This window comes from Oncorhynchus mykiss, chromosome 11 (assembly GCF_057628025.1).
Source record: "Oncorhynchus mykiss isolate SJ-2025 chromosome 11, ASM5762802v1, whole genome shotgun sequence".
In the NCBI taxonomy this organism is placed as follows: Eukaryota; Metazoa; Chordata; class Actinopteri; order Salmoniformes; family Salmonidae; genus Oncorhynchus; species Oncorhynchus mykiss.
In genome coordinates, this window is record NC_143032.1 from 8243702 (window position 1) to 8262141 (window position 18440).

General features: G+C 42.9%; 1 protein-coding gene across 8 annotated transcripts in view; it reads right to left on the minus strand.

Annotated features, from left to right (window-relative positions):
• The window catches only part of LOC110535210 (solute carrier family 12 member 7), a 128051-nt gene extending 110338 nt beyond the window's left edge, over window positions 1–17713 (minus strand). For 4 of the 8 annotated variants that reach the window (XM_090189277.1, XM_090189274.1, XM_090189272.1 and 1 more), the window contains exon 1: window positions 17332–17713. In XM_090189277.1, coding sequence (XP_090045403.1) covers window positions 17332–17485 — 154 coding nt within the window. In that variant the 5' untranslated portion in view covers window positions 17486–17713. Of the gene's footprint in view, window positions 1–148; window positions 910–17331 lie in introns of those variants that run through there. The other 4 variants (XM_090189278.1, XM_090189276.1, XM_090189273.1 and 1 more) reach the window with 1 other exon arrangement.
• Window positions 17714–18440: the final 727 nt, after the last annotated feature.

The following is an 18440-nucleotide window of genomic DNA, read 5'->3' on the forward strand; positions in this document are numbered from 1 at the left end:
CCTAATGACAAAACAAAATGACAGAGCCATGCTCAGTCACAACTTAGCAACAGCTACTCCAGCCCACAAGTCATGTCCTCATCTTCTTCGCAGGGCAGAGGGAGTAAGTTGTGTGGAGAATGAAAGCCCCAGACTTTCTGCCACTCACCTGGGAAGTGGGCAGCCGCGTCTTCCTCTCTGAAGACATTGTTGTCATCCACATCTTCATCCTCCTCCTCCTCCTCCTCCTCCTCTTCCCGGGACTTCCTGACATCCTTCACAGGAACCACTGTGAAGTTTGTAGGCATTTTCACACCATGTGCTTATCAGTGTTCTGCCAGTCCCTCACTTATCTCTCCCTCGCTCCTTGTTCTGTTCGGTTTCTCTCCGTGTTCTGTTGTCTGCTTTCCTTCCCTGTACCTCCTTCCCTCTCTCGCTCTCTGTCCCTGTGTGCTCGTGCTCTGCCGTCGGTTCAAGGTTCTCAGTTTTCTCCCCTATCGCTTGGTTACCGTGGGCCCCATGTGACCAGCCCCCCTCTCCAAATAAGGAAGCACTGCCCCACCCTTTAGAGGCAGACTTGGCTTGACACCCACTAACGTCAGGTTGTGTAGTGTTTTTTACCCATTTCAGACATAAGACCTGTAAAATATATAATGTTTATATGAGCCCCTTTCAAACAGCCCCTTATTGATTACTTTCTTGCAGGTATAGCCCTTTTATAGATATCAGTGAGTAACTGACAAATTAGGAGAGGTGGAAGGTGTTGTTAAACCATGGGGGCTGTCTGCATTTCAAATTAGGGGAGGTATAAACAATGGAAGTGTTAATCAATTTAATGTTAATCAATGCATCTCCCAATTTATTATCTGTCCAGTATCCTGATGACCTGTCCCCAGAACTTCCTATACAGTTAACCTCTTTGGGCTAGGGGGCAGTATTTTGACGTCTGGATGAAAAGCGTGCCCAAAGTAAACTGCCCGTTACTCAAGCCCAGAAGCTAGGATATGCATATAATTGGTGGATTTGGAAAGAAAACACTCGAAAGTTTCTAAAAGTGTTACAATAATGTCTATGAGTATAACAGAAATGATATGACAGGCAAAAACCCGAGGACAAACCACCCCCCCCCCCCCAAAAAAAATGTTGGCCTACCACTGTTTCCAATGGCTGTCATGTTTATCATGAGGCAAAAACCTCCAGGATTGCAGTTCCTAGGGCTTCCACTAGATGTCAACAGTCTTTAGAAAGAGTTTAAGGCTTGTTTTTGGAAAAATGAGCAAGAATTTGTAGTTTTTCTAAGTGGCTCCCATTTTGGCTGTAGTGTTTTCATGCGCATGAATGAGAGCGCGTTCTTTGTTATTTATCTCCGGTAAAGACAATAACGATTCTCCGTCTTAAATTTTATAGTCTATCTATGTATTAGGGTACCTGAGAATTGATTATAAACATTATTTGGAGAAGTTTATTGGTCATGTTTGGGATTCAATTTGTATGCATTTTGAAGGAGGGAAACCGGTGGATTATTGAATGAAGCGCGCCAGCTAAACTGAGTTTTAGATATAAAGAAGGCCTTTATCGAATAAAAGGACCATTTGTGATGTAGCTGGGACCTTTTGGAGTGCCAACAGAAGAAGATCTTCAAAAGGTAAGGCATTTATTATATCGCCATTTCTGACTTTTGTGGTGCACCTGGTGCTTTTGTACGCTGTCCTCAGATAATCGCATGGTGTGCTTTCCTTTTTTTTTGAAATCTGACACAGCGGCTGGATTAACAAGAAGTTAACCTTTTTGGGATAGAGGGCAGCATTTTCACTTTTGGATGAATAGCGTGCCCAGAGTGAACTGCCTCCTACTCTGTCCCAGATGCTAATATATGCATATTATTATTAGTATAGGATAGAAAACACTCTGAAGTTTCTAAAACTGTTTGAATGATGTCTGTGAGTATAACATAACTCATATGGCAGGCGAAAACCTGAGACAAATCCAACCAGGAAGTGGGATATCTGAGGTTTGTAGTTTTTCAAAGCTTGGCTTGCCAAATACACATTGAGATATGGATGAGGTTGCACTTCCTAGGGCTTCCACTAGATGTCAACCGTCTTTAGAAACTGGTTTGAGGATTCTACTATAAAGGAGGGGCTCATAAGAGCTCTTTTAGTCAGTGGTCTGGCAGAGAGCCTTGGTCTCATGATGCGCGCTCCCGACAGAGTTACTTCTCGTTCCAGTGCTTTTCTGAAGACAAAGGAATTCTCCGGTTGGAACATTATTGATGTTTTATGTTGAAAACATCCTAAAGATTGAGTCCATACATTGTTTGACATGTTTCTAAAGGACTGTAACGGAACTTTGCGATTTTGGCTTCCTGCTAGTGCCTTCTGATGAAGATCAAAGGTAAGTGAATATTTATGGTGTTGTTTCTAACTTTGTTGATTCCAAAATGGCGGATATTCCTCTGGCTGTTTTGGGTTCTGAGCTCTGTTCTCAGATTATGCTTTTTCCGTAAAGTTTTTTTTTAAATCTGACACAGCGGTTGGATTAACCTCTCTGCGCACCGAACCCGTTAGCGGGATTAAATTTGACAACATACGGTGATCGCTACAGTCATATTAAACATTCATGAAAATACAAGTGTCTCACATGGTTCGAAAGCCTAGAATCTTGCTAATCCAACTGTGTCGTCAGATTTAAAAAATGATTTATTGCGAAAGAATACGCTGCGATTATCTGAGCACAGACCCCCATATCAAACTACTTATTCAGCCAGAACTTGCATAACAAAATCACAGATTGCATTGAAATAAATTGTTTACCTTTGAAGATCTTGCTCTGGTTGCAATCCCAAGGCTCATTGTTACACAATGAATGGTCTTTTGTTCAGTTAAATTCATTTTTTATAGCCTAACACAAAACATTTTGTGAACGCTTATCTCGTTGAACTTCGTGTCATTAAATTTTCGACGTAACATCCAACGTCAAATAGACAGACTTTCCCTGACTTTATCCAGTCATGTTCGGTTTCCTTGCAATCAACTGTTTGTTTGTAACACAACCAAAAAGATGGGTCATTTTGCGGGACATATTGACCCGGAAAAAACGATTGGAAGACAACAAGTGACGAGCCCATTGCGCACCAATTATATGACCACTGTATCGTTGATTGACTGTATTTTAACCCAATGACCACTGATTGTCTTGAAATCTAGCTGGGTAGATAGCCAATGAGCAGAGGTAAACGGCAATATCCCACGGTTCTTTGTTGTAAGACAAACCTTTCCATTGAACGCTGGCGTAAGGACCGTTCTTTCACCATTGCCAATTCAACCGTGAAGGAGCGACGCTTATTACGCACAGCAGTATTTGTGACTTGCATCTTCAGCTGTTTATTTATCCAACATCATGGCGAATAAGTCAAGGAAAGCTAATTCTAAGACTAGATATACGAATGTAGAAACTATTTTAGTGGAAAGTGAGATCTGCTTTTTGAAGACTCCATTTTGAAGACTCTGAAACTGAGGCATATTTTTTGAACTGTTTGTGAATTGTTTTGGACTGGTAAGTTGCTCTCATGCTAATGCCGTTGTTTGAAATTAATATAAAATATTATTTGTGATTGTTTTTACATTTTATTTGCAATATATAAAGATCTAATGAAATGGGTAAAGTCAACGTTAGCTAGTCATTGTGAGTGAGGGTCTTTTTGTTTGTATGAGAACGACCATAGCGTGTGTGTGTGTGTGTGTGTGTGTATATATACACATGTACACACACACACACACATAGGCTATGGTCGTTCTCATACAAACAAACCCTCACTCACAATGACTAGCTAACGTGTACTTTACCCACAAACCCATACATCTCAACACAGCCAGCATGCTTCCTCCAATCAGTCTACATTAGAGGGAGCATCAAGGAGCTTGCTGGCTACAGCACCACTGCACCAAGCCCTGTCCCTTCTGTTCCTGCCACAAGTGTTCATCTGCCCAGATATATTTGTGCAGGCATGGATGTGCCTAAGAGCACAGCATGGAGGCATTGCTGTGTTGTTTGCAAGATGAAGTCTCCCATCACATGCACCACATGCTCAGTGACCCTCTGCTTTACATCAGAAAGAGACTGCTATGGCATCTGGCATCAGCAGCAGAATATTGTCTAGAGTTTTGTCAAAGTTGGTGGGGTTATATGGCAACGTGGATGGGGGCTAGGGTCAGTATGTTATATCTGGAGTACTTTTCCTGTCTTATCCGGTGTCTTGTGTGAATTTATGTCTGCTCTCTCTTTCTCTCCTTCTTTCTCTCGGAGGACCTGAGCCCTTGGACCATGCCTCAGGACTACCTGCCATGATGACTCCTTGCTGTCCCCAGTCCACCCGGCCTTGCTGCTGCTCCAGTTTCAACTGTTCTACCTGTGGCTATGGAACCCTTAACTGTTCATTTTTACTCTTGAGGTGCTGTCCTGTTGCACCCTCTACAACCACTGTGATCTCCACCCGGCACAGCCAGAAGAGGACTGGCCACCCCTCATAGCCTGGTTCCTCTCTAGGTTTTGGCCTTTCTAGGGAGTTTTCCCTAGCCACCGTGCTTCTACACCTGCATTGCTTGCGGTTTGGGGTTTTAGGCTGGGGCTATATAAATAGATTTGATAGAGGACTGAGTGTCTTCCAAATATTGAAAGTGTGTAAATAGTTACCCATGTTATTTTGTAAATGTGTGTGTATATATATATATTTTTTTTTTTATCAATATATTTTTCAATGTTTTTTCTCAATTTTTTGGGGTGTGTGTGTTATAATACCATTTTGGCATTTTGTATATAGTTATTTCTTTCTAAATGTATACCTTCACCAATTTGGCCACTTGGGTACATTTGGGTTACTTGTGTGGGACACCTGGGTGACTTCATGATAAATGACATGTAGAACACTCATTTTGGAAGTTATCATTATGAAACTTTGCACAAGTACTGTTGCCCTCTTATATTTTTCACAGAAATTATCCCCATCATCCTATCTGAATGTTTGTTTTATCTTATTCATTTTAAAGATGATACAAAAATAAAATAAAAAAACATATGTTTTTTTTCCATTGTTTTATCTAAACCAGATCTATTGTGTTTTATTCTCCTACATTCAATTCACATTTACACAAACTTTAGAGTGTTTTCTTTCAAATGGTACCAAGAATATGCATATCCTTGGTTCTGTGCCTGAGCTACAGGCTGTTAGATTTGGGTATGTCTTCAGGCGGAAATTGCACAAAGTAGGGGGGGGGGGCTCTATTAAATGTTAGCTTTTTTACATGGCACATATTGCACTTTTACTTTCTTCTCCAACACTGTGTTTTTGCATTATTTAAACCAAATTGAGCATGTTTCATGATTTATTTTAGACAAAATTGATTTTACTTATGTATTATATTAAGTTAAAATAAAAAGTGTTTGTTGTTTATTCAGTATTGTTGTAATTGTCATTATTTAAAAAATATATAAAAATAAACATTTTTTTTTTTTTTACATTGGCAGATTAATCGGTGTCGGCTTTTTTTGGTCCGCCAATAAATCGGTATCGGCGTTGAAAAATCATAATCGGTCGACCTCTAGCCTGGAGAGACCTGAAAATAGCTATGCAGCGACACTCCCCATCCAACTTGACAGAACATGAGAGGATCTGCAGCGAAGAATGGGAGAAACTCCCCAAATACAGGTGTGCCAAGCTTGTAAGCGTCATACCTAAGAAGACTCGAGGCTGTAATCACTGCCAAAAGGTGCTTCAACAAAGTACTTAGTAAAAAGTATGAATGCTTATGTAAATGTGATTTCAGATGTTTATTTTTTTATAAATGTGGGGGAAAAAACAGTTTTTGCTTTGTCATTACGGGGTATTGTGATGTCATTATGGGGTATTGTGATGTCATTATGGGGTAGTGTGTGTAGATTGATTAGGGAAAAAACTATTTAATCCATTTTAGAATAAGGTTGTAACGTAACCAAATGTGGAAAAAGTTAAGGGGTCTGAATACTTTCCAAATGCACTGTATTTCAGTCTGTGCAAAACAGTCCTTATAGTTCCGCATCCGCTTTATCGCACCTCTTCTATACTGAGCGAGTCACTGGTACTTCCTGTTTGACTTTTTGCTTGTAAGCAGGAAAATAGAGTTATGGTCAGATTTGCCAAATGGAGGGCCAAATGGAGAGAGAGCTTTGTATGTCTTGCTGTGTGTGGAGTAAAGGTGATCAAGAGTTTTTATTTTTATTTGCACAGGTGACATGCTGGTAGAAATGAGGTAAAAACAGATTTAAGTTTTACTGTCTATGTGCAGTTATCAGTCCCAGTGAGAGGGGTAACCACCGGTAAAACTGCATTTGTCCTCTGCTTATCTCTCCAGTGTGATTCAGACGGGTTGGCACTGTCACCCAGACAGCCCCTTCAGGAAGTGACTAACAGACACCCTCTCCCCCAATGGTGCCTGAAAGGTTTTGATAGTGTAACCATGTGATTGTGACTCCACTCCTCTACAGCCTTTAAAGATAACAACAGTTAAGACAACGTAGTAATTCCATGCAAAAGCGTGCAAAAAAATAAACAAATTAATTGGACCAAAGACTGGAAGTGAATGTTAGCAGTACATGAAGTTTGACATCAAAACACAAAATTGTGAATGAATTTCAGTTATCATCTCAACAAACACATAGCATAACAGTTTTACGGGGTCATTCAAATCCATAATTTTTTTTTTTTTAAATTATCAACAGCCACTGTATGACTTGATGTCCCGACATCTGGTCGCGTTCTCAAGGCTAATCCTGTAGAATCACCAACCGCACTGGTCCAATGAATGTGTTCATTCCCCAACGCTGCCGCACGGAATTATTGTTGTCTTAACCTGTATTTTTGTTCGACCTAGGTTTCTGTGTGTGAGGCCATGGGAACTGTCACTTCACAGAGAACGTCAATGACCACAGCACCAAGTACTGTGTTACTGTTAAATCATATTAGTATTTTGACAGCCCTTTACTCCACAGGCAGAATAACAACCCTGGACCAATATAATCCCCAAAGCGGGCCGATGGAGAGTGTTCTGGCTACAAGGACACAGCTGCCCTGTTCTCTCACAGCTGAGTCGAATACAATCCCTACCCCCTCCTCAGGATGACTTCACCGATGTTTAGCAGGATCAATCTGGCTCAAAAACATGCGGCCTCCGGACGACAACAGTAAATGTTAGGGAAAGGGTTTCCTTCAAGAGACGCACTTTCGCTTGTATATCAAGCAGCAGCCCATGTCCGTTTCCAGGATATAAAAAGTAATCACACAAAAGGGTACTGTACACATTGGCCACTCAGGGTCCTGTTATTGTGTTTCTTCAAGCTGTGCCGTTGTATTCAGCTAGCCACAACACGATGAATGAGAATCTGTCCATGTGCTTGGTGTTACCTCAAACTACTTGTCCATTGTAAAGCAGTTGCAGCTACTGTGTATGCAGGTAATGTAACGTTTTTCCCTGTCTTAGCATGTAGAATATCGACTGAACATTGAGCTGTTCAGCTCGTCTTCTTCACAATTGTGAGTTGACCTGCACAAGCGCTCTTGTCCGACAGGTCTGATACAGATTCTGGGAATCAGTGATTGCAAATTGCATTAAGCAGACAGGCTCTGTCAAGTGTGTTCATAAATTGATAATATCCCTCCTCTTATAGGAAGATTCCTCAGTCACTCAGCAGTTCGGTAGCTACCCAGGTAAATAAAGCACCTGGGAGTTAGCCTAGGCTATGGAAGTGGGCAGAAGATAACCAATGCCTTTGCTGTGTTTCATCTCACAAGTGTTTTCCACCAGTACAAGGTCACATGCATATGCATCCACATCCGTGTCTGAAAATGCTGAGAAAACCTGAACAGATCCTCTTTTCAATGAATCCCGTGTTATTGAGGACTCAATGTCCACTGTGGGAATTGACTGTATCATAGCATGCAGACTAGAGGTGGACCAATTAATTAGGGCCGGTTTCAACTTTTCATAACAATCGGAAATCGGTATTTTTGGACACCGATTTGGCCGATTTTTTATTTATTTTTAACACCTTTATTTAACTAGGCAAGTCAGTTAAGAACACATTCCTATTTTCAATGACGGCCTAGGAACAGTGGGTTAACTGCCTCGTTCAGGGGCAGAATGACAGATTTCACCTTGTCAGCTCGAGGGATCCAATCTTGCAACCTTATAGTTAACTAGTCCAACGCTATAAACACCTGCCTCTCGTTGCACTCCACGAGGAGACTGCCTGTTACGCGAATGCAGTAAGCCAAGGTAAGTTGCTAGCTAGCATTAAACTTATCTTATAAAAAACAATCAATCATAATCACTAGATAAACTAGTAATATCATCAACCATGTGTAGTTATCTAGTGTGTCCAGCGGTGCATATAATCTGACTGAGCATACAAGTATACAAGTATCTAAGTATCTGACTGAGCGGTGGTAGGCAGCAGCAGGCTCGTAAGCATTCATTCAAACAGCACTTCAGTGCGTTTTGCCAGCAGCTCTTCGTTGTGCATCAAGCATTGCGCTGTTCATGATAGCCTATCAACTCCCGAAATGAGGCTGGTGTAACCGAAGTGAAATGGCTAGCTAGTTAGCGGGTTGCGCGCTAATAGCGTTTCAAACGTCACTCGCTCTGAGACTTGGAATGGTTGTTCCCCTTGCTCTGCATGGGTAACGCTGCTTCGAGGGTGGCTGTTGTCGTTGTGTTCCTGGTTCGAGCCCAGGGAAGAGCGAGGAGAGGGACGGAAGCTATACTGTTACACTGGCAATACTAAAGTGCCTATAAGAACATCCAATAGTCAAAGGTTAATGAAATACAAATGGTATAGAGGGAAATAGTCCTATAATAACTACAACCTAAAACTTTGCAGTGGTTAAGGGCGCTGTACTGCAGCGCCAGCTTGTGCCACCAGAGACTCTGGGTTCGCGCCCAGGCTCTGTCGTAACCGGCCGCGACTGGGAGGTCCGTGGGGCGATGCAAAATTGGCCTAGCGTCGTCCAGGTTAGGGAGGGTTTGGCCGGGAGGGAAATCCTTGTCTCATCGCGCACCAGAGACTCCTGTGGCGGGCCGGGCTGTGTTAAGAAGCAGTGCGGCTTGGTTGGGTTGTGTATCGGAGGACGCATGACTTTCAACCTTCGTCTCTCCCGAGCCCGTACGGGAGTTGTAGCGATGAGACAAGATCGTAGCTACTAAAACAATTGGATACCACGAAATTGGGGAGAAAAAGGGGTAAAATTCAAAAAATAAATACAAAATAAGTGTTCATTCAGTATTGTTGTAATTGTCATTATTACAAATATGATTATTTTTTTAAACATTTAAAACATTTTTTTTTATATATATATATTTTTTACTATTATTATTATTATTATTATTATTATTATTATTATTATTATTATTATTGTTATATATATTTTTTTTTAAATAAAATCGGTATTGGCTTTTTTGGTATCGGGGTAGAAAAATCATAATCGGTCGACCTCTAATGCAGACTACCCAAGGTTGTGTTGAGTGCTAGAGCTCCAGACATCCAGAGTTCCCACACTCTGCCACAGCCTGAGGGGTAGTGAGGGAGATCATATCCGAGCAATCTTGGAGAGACAACAGGAATGTCTAATCATGAAGGATTTGGTTACGCAAAGAATCTGAAGTCATTCCAGTGGGGTTTGATCGGGGTAAGGAAAAGCAATCAAGGTGGATATTCGATAACACCTGGGAAACAAACATTCTACAATGCTTTGAGAAACAATTAACCAGGGCCAAAGGTCACCAAAAGGTTAAACAGTGAGGTCACATCATAGCATCTTTCCCATGAAGGTCAACAAGTAACTCTGTAAGGCGTGTTTCCTCAGGTATTTTATTACTTGTGTATTAACAACATTATGTGGCACCTACATGACAGTGTCTCCTTTAAAAAAGGCAAGCATGCTATCACGCAAGCTATCAATGACTTGTTTTGCAACACGTTGATATGTGTTTGAAATAAACTAAACTTGCTCCTGCTCTCTGGTAACAATTCTAGAGATTTGAATTCATGTCTTTTTTTTTTGTCCTTTATTTAACCAGGAAAAGTCAATGAGATTTACATGTATTTTCAAAGTGAGCCCTGGTCAATATGATAAAAGTGCTAATTAGGGACAGTAGGTGGTTTCAGATGTGATTGATGCAGTATGGATATGCATGGGATGGAGGGGAAAAATGTAGGGGATGGGGCTTCAAGATAAAGTTACTACCTTTAGAGTAAGAATCCTATCTACTGCCAATTCCTGGAAGAGCAGATTGTATCACATTGCTTGCCCAGGCCGGAATAGAAAATATCGAGCCATGGGGAAACATCAGAAACACGGACAGATAGGGTTTCTAATGGTTTCTAATGGATCCACGTCACAATGTACAGCCCAGGGACAGTGAGACAAGGCTATATGGTTTCTAATGGATCCACGTCACAACGTACAGCCCAGGGACAGTGAGACATGGCTATAGGTTCAGCTTTCTCAATGTTTATTTACCCTTCCTTCCTGCCCCACTGAGAAGATTACAGGCCAAGTCAATCACCCTGTTGATATTGGGGAAGAGGATCCTTGCCCTGACAACACAGACAGTACATGCTGTGACAGCAGCGTGTCAGTTAGCACATAACATAACCAGCACAGCGGACTCAAACTGTTCAAACATGGGTGGCTCTCCGTTTCACAACAAATCTCCCATGAAACGTTACACTGCTGGTTTTAGCCTCCCCCTTTCCTCAAGAGTAAATAGAATCAGAGCAGGGTTTGAGATGAATGGTGTCACACTGCTGGCACCCTCTGGCCATGACAGGAAATACACTGCTGGCACCCTCTGGCCATGACAGGAAATACATCTGGACATGGGCTCGGTGATCTAGACATGGGCTCGGTGATCTGGACATGGGCTAGGTGATCTGGACATGGGCTCGGTGATCTGGACATGGGCTCGGTGATCTGGACATGGGCTCGGTGATCTGGACATGGGCTCGGTGATCTGGACATGGGCTCGGTGATCTGGACATGGGCTCGGTGATCTGGACATGGGCTCGCTTATCTGGACATGGGCTCGGTGATCTGGACATTTCTGACAAGTTATAAATAGCTCTCTAAGGTGTTCAATGACTAACATGACAAGAGGAACTGATGATTCACTACTCAGTCAGTCCCCCCCCCCCCCCCCCCCGACGACCACTCATGCCCCTCACAGTTTGGGAACCACTAAGCAAAGGAAGTGGCTCTGGGCCTTAAATGGATTTCACATCTCTGTTCCCTCCCTCTCTAGCTCAGGATAGAACACATGCCAATGTTCCATTCAGAGAACACTAAATTCTCCACGTACAAAATAGAAGTTTCATTTCTCCCGTGTCGAGTGGACAGCTGAGTCAATACCATGTGTGTGGTGACATTTGAGAAAGGATCTGGTTAATCAACTGCAGTTCTCACAGACCACTTGTCACTCGTTAGAGAAGAAGAACAGAGTGGAGTGAGGAACGGAGCTCGCATAATTTGGCTGGAGCGGATTTCAAAAATAAACTGGAGCGTCGGTCTGCTCTTTCGATTCAATTTTCCTCCAATTTCATTCCGGTGGCACTCAGCCATGAGCTCTGGGCATAGCTCTGCCCAGCATATTTAATTTCCTACATCACTGTTCTTTTAAAATGAGGCCTTTTCTGTTTATTTATTTTAGCCTACCCCAGCATTAATGAGCAGAGATGTTGATATGACCATGAAATAGGTCACAGCCTGTGTCATCGATGGCCAGACAACTCGGCAGGACACGCGACAGCATCAGAGACATTTGACCACAAAAAAAAAAAAGAGTACATTTGTAACAGAAGTTTTCTATCAACTGTAAAATGTGAGCGCAACAGAGCCACAGTTACAACGGAAGTATCTGATCGTCAACCGATTATAGGAAAGTTGTTATTTTTTTTAACACAGATAGGCCCTGTTTCAGTAGAATTCGCAAATTCGTACAAATTCATAAAAAACAAAAATGAGCATTTTTGGTATCCATTTTGAATTAGGCGAGCATCACGCCATCACGGGCAATACCCTGTGAACGCAACCATCCCTTCCACCTTTCTTCCGGATCACATCCCCTAGTCTTTTGAATGGGCTTCACAATGACATCAAAGCATCTGTGAAAACACAGTAATTTAAAGACATAAACTGAGTAGACCAAACATTAGGAACACCTTCCAAATTTTGAGTTGGAAACCCCTTTTGATCTTCAGAACAGCTTCAGTTCATCGGGTCCCATGGGACTCTACAAGGTATCGAAAGCGTTCCACAGGGATGCTGGCCCATGTTGACTCCAATGCTTCCCACTGTTGTCCTTTGGGTGGTGAACCATTACTGATACACATGGGAAACTGTTAGGCGTGAAAAACCCAGCAGCGTTGCAGTTCTTGACACAAACCGGTGCGCTCTGGCACCTACTACTACACCCTGTTTAAAGGTACTTACATATTTTGTCTTTCCCATTCACCCTCTGAATGGCACACATACACAATCCATGTCTCAACTGTCTAAAGGCTTAAAAATTATTATTTAACTGGGCTCCTCCCCTTCATCTACACTGATTGAAGTGGATTTAACAGGTGACATCAATAAGGGGATCATAGCTTTCATGGAAAGAGCAGGTGCTCTTCAAACTTTTGACTGGTACTGTATATAATTATATTTGCGTTTGTGGATGAATTTACTCCTGCCAATTGCCTTTTATTTTCTTAGCTTAAAAAGACCATTGCACTACGTTTATGCCCATTGAAGACCATTCAAAAAGCTTTAAAAACTACAAGGCTGGAGGGGGGGGCAGTCACTTCCTAGTGACCTTCACGGCATATCACCTTAGAGATGTAATGTTCCTCAAAGTTAAACCACTGAGCTTTCTGTTTGGAAAATATTCAAAAAGTGGACACCTGTGTAGGCTAAAGAAACATTGGACGTGTAACCGGAGGACACCCCCCCCCCCCCAGAGTGTTAATAGCGGCACCCAGGTAAGGTTGCAAAAATTTCAGGAACTTTCAATAAATTCCAGAAATCCTGGTTGGAGGATTACAGATTTCCTGCCTATCCCTTCCTGATTCAGGGAACCAAACAAGCGGGATTTCGGGAAAACCAGAGAATTGATTGAAAGTTCCCGTCATTTTGCATTCCTACAACAAGCCACTTTTGACCGGGTGTAGAAAGCAGGGTAGCCTAATCCTATACATACTCCAGACATAGGGATGTGTGTGACGTTACGTATCTCCCTCAACATATTTTAGACACCCGACACCTCAGGCAATATAACTGATAGGCTGTTGTTGTTAGAGAAGCAGTTCTCTGATTGACTCAAGTGCCATCCATGTTTGTATGTTTATCCTCACTGTGTTCAAATGTGTGGATCAGAACATTTAGTTCCAGCATTAGAAGCTGCCATTTAGCCGAAACAAATGCTGACCGAGATGTGTGGCTTCGAAATTGATTTCCCCCTTAGTGAAGATTACAAATCATCACCTGATATCCAGGCTGCATCACAACGGGCCGTGATTGGGTGAGTCCCATAGGGCAGCGCGCAATTGGCCCAGGATCGTCCATCTTTGCCGGTGTAGGCCGTCATTGTAAATAACAATTTGTTTATAACTGACTTGCCTAGTTAAATAAAAAGGTACAATTTACAATAAATAAAATAAATATATTTTTAATTTGATTGTAATGCCATCCCCGTGGAGGAAAAAATAAGAAAAAACTGAAGGAGAGACACAGCTACTGTGAGAAGACAGTCACAGGCTGTGGAAAATAAGTTCATTTCAAAACACTCAAGACTTGTTGCTCTCTCTCTCTCCATGGTCAGGGACAACAGTGTGTATAAATTACAGGAAGCTCTGTGAAACAAGTGACTCTACACATGTGTCTAATGACAGTGACTGTGTTGAGCCTTGAGTCAGAAGTACTCTATCCAGACCAGCGAGCCCTCATCAAAACCTTTGTAATGCCTGGCGTCCCAGACATCTGTAGCATGTGTCCCTAATGTACAATAATAATAATGCCAATTAGCAGATGCTTTTAGCCAAAAGCGACTTATACAGTCATGTATGTATTTATTGTTTCCTTATTTTACCAGGTAAGTTGACTTACAAAACATTATGTACAGGTGGTCCTGGACATCAAACCTACTATCCTGGCGTTGCAAGCACCCCGCGCCGCTAACTGAGCTGCAGAGGACCCCGCGCCGCTAACTGAGCTGCAGAGGACCCCGCTCCGCTAACTGAGCTACAGAGGACCCCGCTCCGCTAACTGAGCAACAGAGGACCCCGCTCCGCTAACTGAGCTACAGAGCACCTCACTCCGCTAACTGAGCTACAGAGGACCCCGCGCCGCTAACTGAGCTACAGAGCACCCCGCGCCGCTAACTGAGCTACAGAGCACCCCGCGCCGCTAACTGAGCTACAGAGCACCCCGCGCCGCTAACTGAGCTACAGAGGACCCCGCTCCGCTAACTGAGCTACAGAGCACCCCGCTCCGCTAACTGAGCTACAGAGCACCCCGCTCCGCTAACTGAGCTACAGAGCACCCCGCTCCGCTAACTGAGCTACAGAGCACCCCGCTCCGCTAACTGAGCTACAGAGCACCCCGCTCCGCTAACTGAGCTACAGAGCACCCCGCTCCGCTAACTGAGCTACAGAGCACCCCGCTCCGCTAACTGAGCTACAGAGGACCCCGCTCCGCTAACTGAGCTACAGAGGACCCCGCTCCGCTAACTGAGCTACAGAGGACCCCGCTCCGCTAACTGAGCTACAGAGGACCCCGCTCCGCTAACTGAACTAGAGGACCCCGCTCCGCTAACTGAACTAGAGAGGACCCCGCTCCGCTAACTGAGCTACAGAGGACCCCGCTCCGCTAACTGAGCTACAGAGAACCCCGCTCCGCTAACTGAACTAGAGAGGACCCCGCTCCGCTAACTGAACTAGAGAGGACCCCGCTCCGCTAACTGAACTAGAGAGCACCCCGCTCCGCTAACTGAGCTACAGAGGACCCCGCTCCGCTAACTGAACTAGAGAGGACCCCGCTCCGCTAACTGAACTAGAGAGCACCCCGCTCCGCTAACTGAGCTACAGAGGACCCCGCTCCGCTAACTGAGCTACAGAGAACCCCGCTCCGCTAACTGAGCTACAGAGAACCCCGCTCCGCTAACTGAACTAGAGAGGACCCCGCTCCGCTAACTGAACTAGAGAGGACCCCGCTCCGCTAACTGAGCTACAGAGTACAAAAGACACTTAGGACCAATTCCATTTAAAATCTTTAAGGACATGGATAACTGCTGTATAATCTGCAACTGCAGGTCAAAACCCTTTTTCTATCACAGTAGATTGGGTTCAAGAGAGTTCAGTTGTTTTAAGCAATTGTCTTTGACAGAGTAGATTGTTTTTCGTGGGTTAGAATGTCTTTGACGTGGTAAATTGTCTTTGACGTGGTAAATTGTCTTTGACGTGGTAAATTGTCTTTGACGTGGTAAATTGTCTTTGACGTGGTAAATTGTCTTTGACGTGGTAAATTGTCTTTGACGTGGTAAATTGTCTTTGACGTGGTAGATTGTCTTTGACGTGGTAGATTGTCTTTGACGTGGTAGATTGTCTTTGACGTGGTAGATTGTCTTTGACGTGGTAGATTGTCTTTGACGTGGTAGATTGTCTTTGACGTGGTAGATTGTCTTTGACGTGGTAGATTGTCTTTGACGTGGTAAATTGTCTTTGACGTGGTAAATTGTCTTTGACGTGGTAGATTGTCTTTGACGTGGTAGATTGTCTTTGACGTGGTAGATTGTCTTTGACGTGGTAAATTGTCTTTGACGTGGTAGATTGTCTTTGACGTGGTAGATTGTCTTTGACGTGGTATATTTTATAGAGCAATTTTTTTCTACATTTCCAAATTCCAATGTCAACAGAGTAAGCAACACTCCTTGAAATGTTTTGAGGATTAAAAAAAAAGTTATGGTTCTGTTTTGTTGTCGTATTTTTTTATATTTTTTTTTACCAAATAGGCTTACGGTTTGTTTGCTGAAACTCTGAAGACCATTTTCTATCAGTGTAACGTGGGAAAACACTGATCTATCAAAGATAAGTGATTTCAATGCCAAGGTATCATCTTGTCCCCAACCCACCATTGTCATATCTTCTTTGGAGGGTGATTTGATTTACAGACTTACCCCTTATCACTAAACGCATTAGAATAGATTACAATGTTGGAATGGAGTTATTATTAAAGCATTGATTAAAATATCAAGTTTATTGATGAAGGGAGATAGAGGAAACAGATTCCCGAATAGAAGGGAACTGGAAAATACGAGTCGTGATAACATAAACTCTTCTCACGTTCTCTTTCTCTCTTGACATTTCATGACATTTCATTTGACAGTTTGAATTCATTTGCATGGCTGTCAATATCTTCATATCAAAAACATGTTCAGCAACCAGGTTCCAACTTGCCCTTTTAATAACAGCTCCATGAGCATGCTTCCCATGCCACAATAACTCTGGATAGTCTTGGGCACTCCCCAAATACACTCAGGAAAGCCAATTAAAATACTGAACTCACTACTTTTGCTTCTATATTCAGAAACAGTGGATAGTCTCCTCGTGAACAGGCAAGAGGTTGTAGGTGTCAAGACATTGCATAGGTTCCCAAAATTAGACTAGTGATGCAGTTTATTTGTGAGAATATGGTCACTTATAGCACAGTTTTCTATATTCAGGAGGACAACTACTGGCTGAAATAGGGTAAGGGTTGTAAATGATCTATTCCTCAACATGATTATCCCTGGTGATGCTTTTTGACATTTCAGTCTAATTTTAGAGGCGTGACAATTTCATTACAACCTGTTGCCATGCAACACCTGACGTGTGGTAGGTGAGACGCAAACAGGCAAAGCTAATGTTATACATAATTGCTTTGATAATATTAAATGTGACAAAACTATTAATTATGACTATCATCAACTACAGTTGTGCATTAAAAGGAGAACAGAAACACGTATGTAGCAAAAAGAGCATTGATGTCATGGAGAAGTAGGTTAATTAGTGATATCTTGAATTAGCTATGATCACTCAGAAGATCGAGTAGGTAAATTCTGCGCGTGCTGTACCCTGGACGATAAACAGACGTCATTTCAGCTCGTGCCTAATGTATCTGGAAAGTGCCGTACATAAAGTTCTGTAAGGACACCCGGGGTTACGTAACCATCAGCAACCCAAAGTGAAATACATAGCTAATCCCCACTAGATAATAACGGGCTGAGTCGGGGACAGGTAAAATCTTACCGTATCTGTTGGGCTCTCTACTGTACTCGAGGATAGGAACAGAATCTTGTGGGTCTATGGAGTCGCCTTCAGCCCCTCCGCTGTCAGGTACAGGATCATTTTTGACCCCGTCGTCATCTTGACCGACACGGACGACCACAAACCTCTCGCTCATGTCCCTCCTGCGTCTGCCCTTATGACACTTCTCACCGTGGAGAAAAACTTCAGGCTGAAACCGGCTTTGCTTTGTGATTGAAACTCCCAGTCCGGTCGACTAGCGGGATGACAATGTACAGGACACGCGCTAATCCTTCGATTGATTACACTCGAGGCGTGTCCATCCCTTCGTGTTCTCTCATTGGCTGGGGGGCTCGCAGACCGGTGCGAAATATAATTCAGAATTGGGTAATTGGTTATGAAAGACCTGTTAATGTCCATGTTGATGAATTGATATAACACAAAGTATTGTTTGTCATGTTTGGGGCAATTAGAACAGCTATATCCACCCTACTTTTATTGAAACGTAAATAACTTGATATAAATGAATGCAGGCCCTATGAGAAAAATATCGTATGAGCAAAATGGGATTAAAAATGTAAAATAAAATTAAAATATAGGACAAAATACACATCACAACAAGAGAGACACCACAACACTAGATAAAGAGAGACCTAAAGACAACAACATAGCATGGCAGCAATATGTGAAAACAAAGCATGGTAGCAACACAACATCACAAGAACATGGTAGCAACACAACATGGCAGCAGCACAACATGGCAGCAGTACAAAACATGGTACAAACATGATTGGGCACAGACAACAGCACAAAGGGCAAGGAGGTAGAGACAGCAAAACATCACACGAAGCAGCCACAACTGTCAGTAAGAGTGTCCATGATGGAGAGTTGGAAATAAAACTGTCTAGTTTGAGTGTTTTTTGCAGCTCCTTCCAGTCGCCAGCTGCAGCGAACTGAAAAGAGGAGCGACCCAGGGATTTGGGGTGGCAGGGTAGCCTAGTGGTTAGAGTGTTGGACTAGTAATCAGAAGGTTGCAAGTTCAAATCCCCAAGTGTGACAAGGTACAAATGTGTCATTCTGCCCCTGAACAGGCAGTTAGCCCACTGTTCCTA